This window comes from Salmo salar, chromosome 23, assembly GCF_965601325.2.
Source record: "Salmo salar chromosome 23, fSalSal1, whole genome shotgun sequence".
Classification (NCBI taxonomy): domain Eukaryota; kingdom Metazoa; phylum Chordata; class Actinopteri; order Salmoniformes; family Salmonidae; genus Salmo; species Salmo salar.
Genome location: NC_138313.1, coordinates 1,699,400 through 1,713,493, shown reverse-complemented (window position 1 = coordinate 1,713,493; position 14,094 = coordinate 1,699,400). Strand labels below are relative to the sequence as shown.

The window sequence follows — 14,094 nt, the reverse complement described above, 5'->3', positions numbered from 1 at the left end:
TCTCTGCAGATCCTTTCAAGCTCTGTCAGGTTGGATGGGGAGCGTCGCAACACAGCTATTTTCTCTCATGGACATTCAGGGACTTGTCCCGAAGTCACTCCTGCGTTGCCTTGGCTGTGTGATTAGGGTTGTTGTCCTCTTGGAAGGTAAACCTTTGCACCAGTCTGAGGTCCTGAGCACTCTGGAGCAGGTTTTCATCAAGGATCTCTCAGTACTTTGCTCTGCTCATCTTTGCCTCGACCCTGCCTAGTCTCCCAGTCCCTGCCACTGAAAAACAACAAAACAGCATGATGCTGCCACCACCATGCTTCACCGCAGGGATGGTGCCAGGTTTCCTCCAGGTGTGACGCATTGCATTCAGGCCAAAGAGTTTAAGCTTGTTTCTCAGTCTGAGAGTCCTTTAGGTGCCTTTTGGCAAACTCCAAGCGGGCTGTCATGGGCCTTTTACTGAGGAGTGCCTTCCGTCTGGTCACTCAAAATAAAGGCTTGATTGGTGGAGTGCTGCAGAGATGAAAGGTTCTCCAATCTCCACAGAGGAACTCTGGAGCTCTGTCAGAGTGACCATCAGTTCTTGGTTACCTCCCTGACCAAGGCCCTTCTCCCCGATTGCTCAGTTTGGCTGGGTGGCCAGCTCTAGGAAAAGTCTTGGTGGTTCCAAACTTCTTTCATTTCAGAATGATGGAGAAAACTGTGTTCTTGGGGAACTTCAATGCTGCAGAAATGTTTTGGTACCCTTCCCCAGATATGTGCCTCGACACAATCCTGTCTCGGAGCTCTACGGACAATTCCTTCGGACTCTTGGCTTGGTTTTTGCTCTGACATGCACGGTCAACTGTGGGACCTTATATAGACAGGTGTGTGCCTTTCCAAACCATGTCCAATCAATTGAATTTACTTCAGGTGGACACCAGTCAAGCTGTAGAAACATCTCAAGGATGATCAGCGGAAACAGGATGCATGTGATGTCAATTTCAAGTCTCATAGGAAAGGGTCTGAAAACTTTATAAGTAAGGTATTTCAGTTTTTTTTATAAATCAGCAAAAATGTCTGAAAACCTGTTTTCGCTTTGTCATTATGGGGTATTGTGTGTAGAGTGAGGAAAAAAATAATTGTATCCATTTTAAAATAAGGAAAAAGGAAAGGAGTCCGAATAGTTTCCGAATGCACTGTGTGAAGGGCCTACATGCATCAACTTTCAATGAATGCTTTTGTTCATATGTTTTGTGCGTATGAATTGAATATTGCCAAATGCGTCTGTAAAAAATATTGTGCCTATTTAATTTAACCCTTCCTGTTAATAGCAGCATACAACTGACAACAAAGTTCACTTTCGCATTCCATAGCCTTAAAATGTATCTCAAGTACAAGTGCACTGTTTAACTCACATCTGAAGGCTGGGGGGCATTTAGGACGTCTACTGCGGATCGCTAAAATATCCTATTATTATGATCACACTTCCTCAACTGAAATATTATGGCAACACTATACCAAAGATGGATTTGTATGGTTTAGAAACTTGGGAACCAAGCTCGAGTTATCAGTGTAGCCCTGTTATTGCCTGGACTTGTTGAAATATCTTCACGCCTACAAAGAAACCTCCAGGCTTCCGTCATAACTGTCAATTTACTTGAAAAAAAGAAAGAACTACAGGGGGAAGTTTGGACAAAAACTATACCCGTCCGAATCGTCCTCTGGAATAATGGACATTCTGGTGTAACAATTACATAACCAACATTCTCTAGTAATACTAGTCCAATGCGAATAGGGTTTGTATTTATTATGGATCCCCATTATCTGCTTCCTGTCACGAATCCTCCCGGTGGTGCTGCTCATTTCGTTCACCAGCTCCGGAGGTCTACGTCACCGGCCTTGTAGGCGTCACTGAACTGGATTCATTACCACCAACCCCGGACTGTCTTGTCTCAATATGCACACCTAGTTCCCATTCCCCCTGATTAGTATGTGTATATACAGTATGTGCCCTCTGTTCCCCATTGTTCTTGTCGGTTTTGTTGTTACCATGTCCATTGGTTGTGTGAGTACCTGTCCTATTATATCGGCTTCCATTTTGCACTTGTTTTACGGGTCTCGTCCCGTGTATTATTTAGTGGTTAACACGTCGCTCTTTTGTTTGGGTGGAGAAAATAAAAACCCCTATTACGCATACCTGCACCTGCCTCCAATCATTATACAACGTGACACTGGCAAGGAAGCAGCTACTCTTCCTGGGGTCCGGCAAAATTAAGGCAGTTACAACATTTTAGAAACATTACAATACATTCATTACAGAATTTACAACACACTAAGTATGTGCCCTCAGGCCCATACTCCATTACTACATATCTACAACGCAAAATCAATTTGTACATGTGTGTGCCTATGTTTGTGTTACTTCACAGTCCCAACTGTTCCATAACGTGTATTTTTACCTGCTTTTTAAATCTTCTTGCATCAGTTACCTGATGTGGAATAGAGTTCCATGTAGTCATGGCTCTATGTAGTACTGTGCGCCTCCCATAGTCTGTTCTGGACTTGGGGACTGTGACGAGACCTCTGGTGGCATGTCTTGTGGGGTATGCATGGGTGTTCGAGCTGTGTGCTAGTATTTTAAACAGACAGCTCTGTACCTTCAGCATGTCAACACCTCTTACAAAAACAAGTAATGAGGAAGTCAATCTCTCTTCCACTTTGAGCCATGAGAGATTGACATGCATAACAATAATGTTAGCTCTCTGTGTACTTTTAAGGGCCAGCCTTGCTGCCCTGTTCTGGGCCAAATGCAATTTTCCCAAGTCCCTCTTTGTCACACCTGACCACACGACTGAACAGTAGTCCAGATGCGACAAAACCAGAGCCTGTAGGACCTGCCTTGTTGATAGTGTTGTTAAGAAGGCAGAGCAGTGCTTTATTATGGACAGACTTCTCCCCATCTTAGCTACTGTTGTATCAATATGTTTTGACCATGACAGCCTAATCGTCTACGAAAATTGAGGAGAGCGCAAACCCCAACTTAATTAGATCTATAATCAATAGCCTAACTGTTAATTGTGCCTGGCTTTATAAATCAACCATATATATCTACAGAAGACAGATCTTGCTTCTGTTTGAGTGTTTGTTTAATAGCCTACTGATTCTGTGAGCACCAAGCCTCATGCAATGGCACAATGTCGGATAAAGCAGATTTGGCTGTTTTTAATCTTTGCTATGCTGTAATAAAGGCTTTACAATTGTTTTTTCGTTAGAACAGACTGGCATTACTTAATTCTTTAGGGTTGTTTACACTGTTCCAAACAGGCAGAAAAATCATATTGTAATCTAACACATAATATGCACACAGCTCTTGCTCCTATACCCTCCTTTTTCTTGATCTCCTTCTTATGGTTATTATTACCATTATTATTATGATCATCATTATAATAATAAGTCATGTCGTTAGCATTAGTAGGTCTTGTATAACCACCATTGAACTGTAGGCATAAGAGGGTGTCCTGTTTAGTCTTAATACCGTAACTTACTTAGGCCTACATTTCAATATATAGGCTACTGAATCAATCATTCATTCGTTCATGCCATCACACTATGCGAGACATTTATGCTTTGAAATGCAATCAAGCATTTTAGTTTTAAAATGAAATAACAAAGGGAGCTTCGAATAATTTGCCTAAACAACAAATAAACTGCAATTCAAGAATGCATGCAACAATTTTTTGTCTGCTGTAATAAAGGCTTTATATGATTTATTTTGTGTTAGAACAGACTCTCTGGTACAGTTATTTATTTAGTGTTGTTTACACAGTTCCAAATGGTCAGAAAAAATAATAATATTGTAATTTAACAGCAGCTGTTTGGCACACATAATACTCATGCAACGCTTGCTCCTATACCCTCCTTTATCTTGATCTCCAGTAGTTTCCACAGCTAAGTCAAATGTCTTCCACAGATCTGACTTCCCCTTTCCCTCTTGAGCAACCAGTAAACATTCGCCCGTTTTGCATTTTTCACGTCTTCCTCATCCATTTTGCTGTCGACATTACTGTGTTTGGAGTTTGTTATAACAAATGTATTGATGTGATTATGATAAGCTATAGGTCAGGCCCTATTGGTTATATGCATGCGATGAGAGCGAGACAATGTGCGCCAGTCACACAGGCACTCGCTGTCATTTTTTTAACACAGTCTGACCTTTCTTGAGTCATTTGTGTGTCTTAATTATTTAATCAAACAGTATGCTTAACTTCTTTGTGGTAGGGGGCAGTATTTTGACATCCGGATGAAAAGCGTGCCCAAAGTAAACTGCCTGTTACTCAGGCCCAGAAGATAGGATATGCATATAATTGGTAGATGTGGATAGATAACACTCTAAAGTTTCCATAACTGTTAAAATAATGTCTGTGAGTATAACAGAACTGATTTGGCAGGCAAAAACCTGAGAAAAATCCATCCAGGAAGTAGGATAAAAATAAAAAGTTTTTTATTGAATGCCTTTACAGTATCCATTGACTTAGGACTCAAATTGCACTTCCTATGCCTTCCACTAGATGTCAACAGTCTTTAGAAATTGTTTCAGGCTTGTATTCTGAAAAATGAGAGCGTAAGACCAGTCTGAATGAGTGGACACTACAGTGGCCTAGAGATTTTTCATGCACGAGCCGAAAGCGCGCCTTTCTTGTTTACCTTTTATATTGACGACGTTATTGTCCGGTTGAAATATTATAAATTATTTAGGCTAAAAACAACCTTAGGATTGATTATAAACATCATTTGACATGTTTCTATGAACTTTACGGATACTATTTGGACTTTTCGTGCCTGTTGTGACTGCGTTTGAGCCTGTGGATTACTGAACAAAACGCACGAACAAAACGGAGGTTTTTGGATATAAAGAGAGACTTTATCGAACAAAATGAACATTTATTGAGTAAATGAATGTCTTCAGAGTGCAACCATATGAAGATCAAAGGTAAGTGATACATTTTATCTCTATTTCTGACTTGTGTAACTCTTCTACTTGGCTGGTTACTGTTTGTAATGATTTGTCTGCTGGGCGTTGTTCTCAGATAATCGCATGGTATGCTTTCGCCGTAAAGCCTTTTTGGAATCTGACACCGTGGTTGGATTAACAAGAAGTTAATCTTTAAACCTATGTATAACACTTGTATGTTTGAGGAATTTTTTATAATGAGTATTTCGGTTTTTGAATTTGGTGCTCTGCAATTTCACTGGATGTTGGCCAGGTGGGACACTAGCGTTTATTTTGACGGGGACAGTCCTAAATTAAAGCAAGCATCAGTGACTGTACTGCACAGTCAATTAACAATTAAGAGTGAGAAAGACACAAGAGAAACTGTGTACTGATGCTGGGAGCATTTTAAGGTCTCACCTTCATAGCGCAGAGCTAGCAGTAACGGGATGAAAGAGGAGTCGGCCGTGAGCTCCAGGTAGAGTATGGAGCCCTCACTCACGATGCCACGCTCTGGAACATCGTCCAGGTCTGAGTCAAAGAGCAGCGGAGCCATGGAGTTGTTTCCGCTTCGCACAATCAGCCTGACAAAGAGGGAGAACAAAGGATGGAGGGGAAGAAAGAAAGAAGAGTAGAGAGGCGGAAATCAAATCAAACTTCATTGGTCACATTCTTACTTACAAGCCCTTAACTGACAGTGCAGCTCAAGAAGAGTTAAGAAAATATTTACCAAGTAGACTAAAATAAAAAGTAATAATTAAAAAGTAACACAATAAGAATAACAATAATGAGGTTATGTACAGGGGGCACCGGTACCGAGTCAGTGTGCAGGGGTACAGGTTAGTTGAGGACATTTGTACATGTAGGTGGGGGTGAAGTGACTATGCATAGATAATAAACAGCGAGTAGCAGCAGTGTACAAAAGGGAGGGGGAGGGTCAATGTAAATTGTCCGGTGGCGATTTTACTAATTGTTCAGCAGTCTTATGGCTTGGGTGTAGAAGCTGTTGAGGAGCCTCTTGGTCCTAGAAGTGGTGCTCCGGTACCGCTTGCCATGCGGTAGCAGAGAAAACAGTCTATAAATGGGGTGACTGGAGTCTCTGACAATTTTATGGGCTTTCCTCTGACACAGCCTATTATATAGGACCTGGATGGCAGGAAGCTTGGCCCCAGTGATGTACTGGGCCGTTCACACTACCCTCTTTAGAGCCTTACTGTCAGATGCCAAGCAGTTGCCATACTAGGCGGTGATGCAACCGGTCAGGATACTCTTGATGGTGCAGCTGTAGAACCTTTTGACCAAGGCCCTCAGTCTCCTGAGGGGGAAAGGTGTTGTCTTGCCCTCTTCACAACTGTCTTGGTATGTTTGGACGATGATAGTTCCTTGGTGATGTGGACAGCAAGGAACTTGAAACTCTCGACCCACTCCACTACAGCCACGTCAATGTTAATGGGGGCCTGTTCGGCCCGCCTATTCCTGTAGTCCACGATCAGCTCCTTTCTCTTGCTCACATTGAGGGAGAGGTTGTTGTCCTGGCACCACACTGCCAGTTCTCTGACCTCCTCCCTATAGGCCGTCTCATCGTTGTCGGTGATCAGGCCTACCACCGTTGTGTCATCGGCAAACTTAATGATGGTATTGGAGTTGTGTTTGGCCACGCAGTCGTGGGTGAACAGGGAGTACAGGAGGGACTAAGCACACACCCCTGAGGTGCCCAAGTGTTAAGGATCAGTGTGGCAGACATGTTGTTGCCTACTCTTACCACCTGGGGGCGGCACGTCAGGAAGTCTATGATCCAGTTGCAGAGGGAGGTGTTTAGTCCCAGAGTCCTTAGCTTAGTGATGAGCTTCGTGGGCACTATGGTGTTGAACGCTGAGCTGTAGTCAATGAACAGCATTCTCACTTCAGTGTTGCTTGCCTTGAAGCGAGCATAAAAGACACTTAGCTCATCTGGTAGGCTCACATCACTGGGCAGCTCGCATCTGGGTTTCCCTTTGTAGTCCGTAATAGTTTTCAAGCCCTGCCACATCCGACGAGCATCAGAGCCGGTGTAGTAGGATTCAATCTTAATCCTGTATTGACGCTTTGCTTGCTTAATGGTTCATCTGAGGGCATAGCAGGATTTCTTATAGTGTCCGGATTAGTCTCCTGCTCCTTGAAAGTGGCAGCTCTAGCCTTTAGCTCAATGTGGATGTTGCCTGTAATCCATGGCTTCTGGTTGGGATGTGTATGTACAGTCACTGTGGGGACGACGTCGTCGATGCACGTATTGATGAAGCCGATGACTGAGGTGGTGTACTCCTCAATGCTATTGGATGAATTCCGGAACATATTCCAGTCTGTAATAGCAAAACAGTCCTGTAGTGTAGCATTCGCGTCATCTGACCACATCCGTATTGAGCGAGTCACTGGTACTTCCTGCTTTAGTTGTTGCTTGTAAGCAGGAATCAGGAGGATAGAATTATGGTCAGATTTGCCAAATGGAGGGCGGGGGAGAGCTTTGTATGCAGGTGGGGAGAAAGGGGGTGCAGAGGGAGGAAGAATAGTGGGTAGGAAGGAAGGATGGATGGTAGAAAGGAAGGAAAGATGAAAGGAAGGAAAGAAGGTAGAAAAGAAGGGTGAAAGGAGAGAGGTTATTCCTTCAAGATGTTTAACCATGGTATTTTATTTTATTATGGATTCCCATTAGCTGCTACCAAGGCCGTTACTCTACTACCACATATCTACAACAGAAAATCCAGGTGTACGCGTGTATGTTGTGCGTATGTATCGTGTGTGTGTGAATGCATGTGTCTGTGCCTGTGTGAGTGTCTCTTCACAGTCCCCGCTGTTCCATAAGGTGTATACCTATCTGTTTTTAAATCCAATTTTAGTGCTTGCATGAGTTACTTGATGTGGAATAGAGTTCCATATGATCATGGCACTATGTAGTACTGTGCTCCTCCCATAGTCTCAAATAAAGTCAAATCAAATTTATTTGTCACACGCTCCAAATGCAAGAGTGAAATGCTTGCTTACAAGCACTAACCAACAATGCAGTTTAAAATGTATATATTAATATTTTTTTAACAACACCCCAAAAAATGATGAGAAGAAAAAGAAATCAAAGTAACAAATAATTAAGAGCAGCAGTAAAATAACAATAGCTAGGCTATATACTGGGGGTACCGGTAAAGAGTCAATGTGCGGGGACACCGGTTAGTCAAGGTAATTGAGGTAATATGTACATGTAAGTAGGGTTAGGTAGGGTCTATTTTCCTTAATTTCCGCCTGTCTGACCTGCCCAATGTAAACTGCCTGTTACTCAGGCTCAGAAGCTCGGATATGCATAGAATTGGTAGAATTGGATAAAGAACACCCTGAAGGTTCTAATACTGTTAAAATAATGTCTGTGAGTATAACAGAATTGTTATGGCAGGCGAAAACCCATCCGGAATTTTTCTTTTGGAGGACACAGTCCTTTTCAATGGATGCCTATGGGATATCCAAATAAATAGCCCCCAGATTGCAGTACCTATGGCTTCCACTAGATGTCAACAGTCTTCAGGCTTGTTTCTTGAAAAACGAACAAGTAGTTGTAGTTTATCCAAGGTGTCCCTCATTAGGAAAGTAGTCTTGTGGCGCGCGTGAATGAGGGCGTGCTCTTCATTATTTATCTTCCCTATTGAACATACTAATCTCTGTATTAATTATTATTGTTTATTTCGATATTAGAGTACCTGAGGATTAATTAGAAACATCATTTGACTTGTTTAGACGAACTTTACCGGTAACTTTTTGGATTCCTTTGTATGCATGTTGAACGAGTGGATTACTGAAATCAATGGTGCCAACTAAACAGACTTTATTGGATATAAAGAAGGACTTTATCGAACAAAACGACCATTTATTGTGTAGCTGGGACCCATGGGATTGCAAACAGAGCAAGATCTTCAAAGGTAACTGATTTATTTTATCGGCATTTGTAATTTTGTGACGACTGTGCTGGTTTGAAAAATATGTTGATGTGGGGCGCTGTCCACAGATAATCGAAAGCTATGCTTTCGCCATAAAGCCTTTTTGAAATCTGACAAACCAGTTCGATTACCAAGATTCTAAGCTTTTGAATGATGTAAGACACTTGTATTTCCATGAATGTTTAATATTACGATTTTTTATTTTGGATTTGGCGCTCTGCAATTTCACCAGATGTGTCGCTAAGAGGTTTTTAAGGTGACTATAATAACAGAGCGTAGCAGCAGTGTAAAGGGGGGGCAAGGCAAATAGTCTGGGTTGCCATTTGATTAGATGTTCAGGAGTCTTATGGCTTGGGGGTAGAAGCTGTTTAGAAGCCTCTTGGACCTAGACTTGGCACTCCGGAACAGCTTGCCATGCTGTAGCAGAGAGAACAGTCTATGACTAGGGTGGCTGGAGTCTTTGTCAATTTTTATGGCCTTCCTCTGACACTGCCAAGTATAGAGTTCCTGGATGGCAGGAAGCTTGGCCCCAGTGATGTACTGGGCCATGCGCACTACCCTCTGTAGTGCCTTGCGATCGGAGGCCGAGCAGTTGCCATACGAGTCATTGATGCAACCAGTCAGCATGCTCTCGATGGTGCAGCTGTTCTGGACTTGGGGACTGTGAGAGACCTGTGAGACTGTGAGAGACCTCTGGTGGTATGTCTTGTGAGGTATGCATGGGTGTCTGAGCTGTGTGCTAGTAGTTTGAAAAGACAGCTCGGTGCATTTAACATGTCAATACCTCTCACAAATACAAGTAGTGATGAAGTCAATCTCTCCTCTACTTTGAACCAGGAGAGATTGACATATTATTAATGTTAGCTCTCCGTGTACTTTTAAGGGCCAGCCGTGCTACCCTGTTCTGGGCCAATTGTAATTTTCCTAAGTCCCTCTTTGTGGCGCCTGACCACATGACTGGACAGTAATCCAGGTGCGACAGAACTAGGGCCTGTAGGACCTGCCTTGTTGATAGTGTTCTTAAGAAGTCAGAGTAGCACTTTATTATGGACAGATTATGGACTCTCCCCATTTTAGCTACTGTTGCATCAATATGTTTCAACAAGGTTTAGTGTTTAGTGAATGATGTGTTCCAAATACAATGCTTTTAGTTTTTGAAATATTTGGGACTAACTTATTTCTTGCCACACATTCTGAAACCTAGACAGCTGCCCTGGGGAATGCCTGACTCTAACTGGATTATGTTGGATTGGCTTCCATTAAAGAACACCCTCTGTGTTCTGTTAGACAGGTAACACTCAATCCACAATATAGCAGGGGATGTAAAGCCATAACACATATATTTTTCAAGCAGCAGATTATGATTGATAATGTCAAAAGCTGCACTGAAGTATAACAAAACAGATCCCACAAACTTTTCATTATCAATTTCTCTCAGCCAATCATCAGTCATTTGTGTAGGTGCCGTACATATTGAATGCCCCTTCCCTATACACATGCTGTTGTTAATTTTTACTGTGAAATAGCATTGTATCTGGTCAAACATAATTTTTTCCAAAAGTTTACTAAGGGTGATTAACAGGCTGATTGGTCGTCTGTTTGAGCCAGTAAAGGATCCTTTGCTATTCTTGGGTAGCGGAATGCTAACTCGCATAATAAAAAAATTGATGTAGCATCCAAACTATTTGGCCTACAACCCAGTCTACGGAGAAATGACTCTCATGAACACGATGTTGTTCTCCGTTTTGCTCTACGACCCCCACAAGCGTCACGGGACTCATTTGTCGTCGGTACAGCCAATCTGCCAACTACAGTCTGTAGCATCCAAACACTAATATGACCTCTCTATGAAAAGGTGAGTCTTTAACACACACGTACTTGTCGGTTGTTATGGTCTAGCATGCCTATAAACCACACAAGACTAGACTGAAGGTAGCCGGGGACCAGTTTAATGTGGGCTATTTTTAGCACTTTTCTGGAATTCTTGATTGTTTTATTGCTTTACTGGGAGGCTTATCAGAGGTAGACATGACAGTGATATGTTTGAGCTGATAATGATAGTGAGCTGCACACAGTGGACTTCCTACTAGGGCAAACCTCCTCAGTGCTAACAGTATAACTCAGGTTCATAGGCGCATTAATACTGCATAGGACTGCATAGCCGTAGGATTGACAGAGGCATTGAGGGGAGTTAGAGGGACATAAATTAGGTTACTCTCTTGACTGCCAACACCCCTGGGACAATGCACATTTGCAGCATCACTATAACAACTCAGCGACACAATAGTAGGGATTATCTGAGCAGGGCTTGGGTCACTGATACGTCATTGTCTCAACGCAGCCTTGAAATGCGTGGACAGGGTCCAGGAGGCAAGATGATTAGGATGGAGTCATTCCTGTAGAGCATCTTCTGTTTCCAAAAGGTGTCAAAGTTATCTATAAAAGCTATGGCAACACATCTACAGTAGTATTTTAGCCAGGTGTGTAATGCCAGTAGCCTCCTGAATCTTTCACAGCCGTGGCCCAGCGGTGGTACCGGGCCTGAAATAATTGACAGCTTTTTGTACTCTTTCAGAGCTAGAATCAGTTCTTCAAAATCCATTTTCAGCAGTTCCGAGCTAGCCCTCCTAATGTCATTTGACCCAACATGGACTACGACAACGTCAGTCCCCGACAGCTGTCGGAGAATGGTAGGAAGCAGTCTTGTAATGTCCTGTACTCAATGCTCCATGATAGCACAGAGTTTTTGCCCCGGGAACTGAGATGTTTCTCACCATAGAGCTGTCGATGATGACAGCTGGTGAAATATCTGAGGAGGTCTGGACTTTCTTTCGCCCAGACACCCTCATGGTCCAACGAAGGGGGGAGCTCTGAAGATCTGAACCCGAGGTAGAAGCCACCAGAGAGGGAGACAGAACATGGGACGAAGACACAGGTACCTCCAGATCTGATCTCAAAGTGGAAGCCCCCAGGGATGAAGGTGCCGGAACCTCTGGATCCAGGGCGGTGAAGTTGTTTGAAGTATGTATCCGATCCAGGCTTACCACCACCAAGGGGGCCCTTATTGCCAAAGGCTGCTGCTTTCAAAATCCACGGCGAGTGACATGCCTCCATGGTTGCTTGGTAGGGTGAAGAATAGGAACATCCACTAAGTCATCCAGAAGCATCTTACTAACTCCATTCTCCAGGGAATGTGGAGACCTATTCAGGGAGGAATCCCTGCAGGGCACCAGCCAGTCGGCTGCGGAGAGACGACAGAGCGGCAACACTCCCACCAACACAGCTCCTGCAGCGTTGAAAACATTTGTTAGCAACCTCCATTTGAAACTACAGGCTAGCTGGGCTTCTGTGTCTCTGTTCTTGAAAATAATTTACTAAAAGTTTGCTATGAGCTTCAGTGGGTTCGCAAATACAGCCCTAACTCCGCCTCCCGAAACAAGCACAGCCAGTGAAATGGCAAACACACAAGCACACATCAGTACGGCAAACAGAGAGAAAGCAGAGGCCTTACTCTCTCTATTGATCCTGGCTGCACATACACTGTACGAGCGGGAGATGACCAACTCGCAAGTTGGTGCTGTAGAAACAAGCAGTAAATTGCGGTCAGTGAGCCAAAACACCAGTCAACAAAGATCACTAAATACACTGTGGCATTCTCATTGTTGCAGTGATAACTTACATATAATCTTAGTTTAACCCAGAACTAAAGTCTTGGTCAGATGCTCGATTAAATTCTGGGTCCATACATGTTAAGAGAAGAGATAGAATGAGGTTTGGAACTGGAACGAAGAGCTCCACCCTCACTCTTTGCAAGTTACAGACATGTCCAAACTACTGTAACTAATGCTGATCATTATCTCACTCATCTTGTGGTATCATGACAGATCTATTGTACGTAGTTTACGTAGTCTGTCCATGAGACAGCAACTCTAATAGAGCTTATTTACACAGGGTATTTGAACGTATTTTATACATCTTGCACCGATATACAAAATAACATCCCTGCTTAGAAAAAACAGCATAGACCAGCATACATTTCAAGCTGGTCCATGCTATTTTATGCTGGTCCATGAAAGTCTATTACTGGTCAGTGCTGTTCAGACGCTGGTCAAGCTGGTCTGATCAGCATGGTCTAGCTGGTCTAACTCAGCGATGGGCAACTTTGATGTGGGGGCCACAAAAAAAAGTGCCGTACCCAGAGCTATACCCACACATGTAGTCAACTGATTTGTGCAATCAATCTATTTGTGCAGTTAAACTACTTAACTCTCTTAACTAAATGCATTATACCAGTAGCAAGGGCCGGCCCTAGCTTTTTGGGGGCCCTAAGCAAGAGGGCCCCCACGGCGGATAGAAAATGTACGTTTTAAAGTACATTTCCGGCAATTCTACACATATTTCCATGGGGCATAGAGAAATGTTGCCGTTTTAACGCAGATTTTCTGCAATTCCACACATTTTGCCACGCTGCAGAGAGAAAATATTTTATAAATAATTTCCTGCAGTTCTACAATTTTTTCCATGTGTCCTGCAAGCCATGTTAATATGATATCTGAATTAGAGTGACCTACAGGTCAGGGCCCATGGGCACGTGTCCTGCAAGCCTGGTTGGTATGCGACATGTTTAGATAGCTGGCTAGACTAACTTACCAATCAAAAAACTGTTAGCTGACATGACTAATTGAGTGACTGTCAGTGACTGACATAAGAGAAAAACATCTGATGCACAACCAAATTGTTTTGTGGTCTAGTTGGTCAAGCTGGTCTGACCAGCATATGGTCTAGCAGGACATGCTGGTTTACCAGAATGGCCTAGCTGGTCAAGCTGGTGACCAGCCTTCACTGTGTTTTGTACACTGGTGACCAACCTTCACTGTGTTTTGGATAGTGGTATGGTGGTGACCAAGCTGGTCCATGCTGTTCTATGCAGGTCCAACATGGTTTAGTTGGTCAAACTGGTCTGACCACACCCATCATTATCATATTTCCCAGCATGCTCCATTGCAGTTGAGTTTTAAAATGGTTTGTTTCAATATCGTTTTAGTTTTGTTTGTTTTTGCATTTGATTGATTCATTAATCTTATTTTACACAAAGATAAATAACATACATTTTTCTAAACTAATCCAATATGTTAGACGGACTTCTTGCACTCATTACTGAAATGGTTGTTCCAGTTT

The 14,094-nt window shown here is 42.9% G+C and overlaps 1 protein-coding gene across 3 annotated transcripts in view; it reads right to left on the bottom strand.

The window, feature by feature from the left end:
• LOC106583888 (seizure protein 6 homolog) overlaps positions 1-14,094 on the bottom strand; it is a 133,766-nt gene that overhangs the window by 32,598 nt on the left and 87,074 nt on the right. For all 3 annotated transcript variants that reach the window (XM_014168513.3, XM_014168514.3, XM_014168512.3), the window contains one exon: positions 5,381-5,544. In XM_014168513.3, the coding sequence (XP_014023988.1) occupies positions 5,381-5,544 (164 nt within the window). The remainder of the gene's footprint in view (positions 1-5,380; positions 5,545-14,094) is intronic.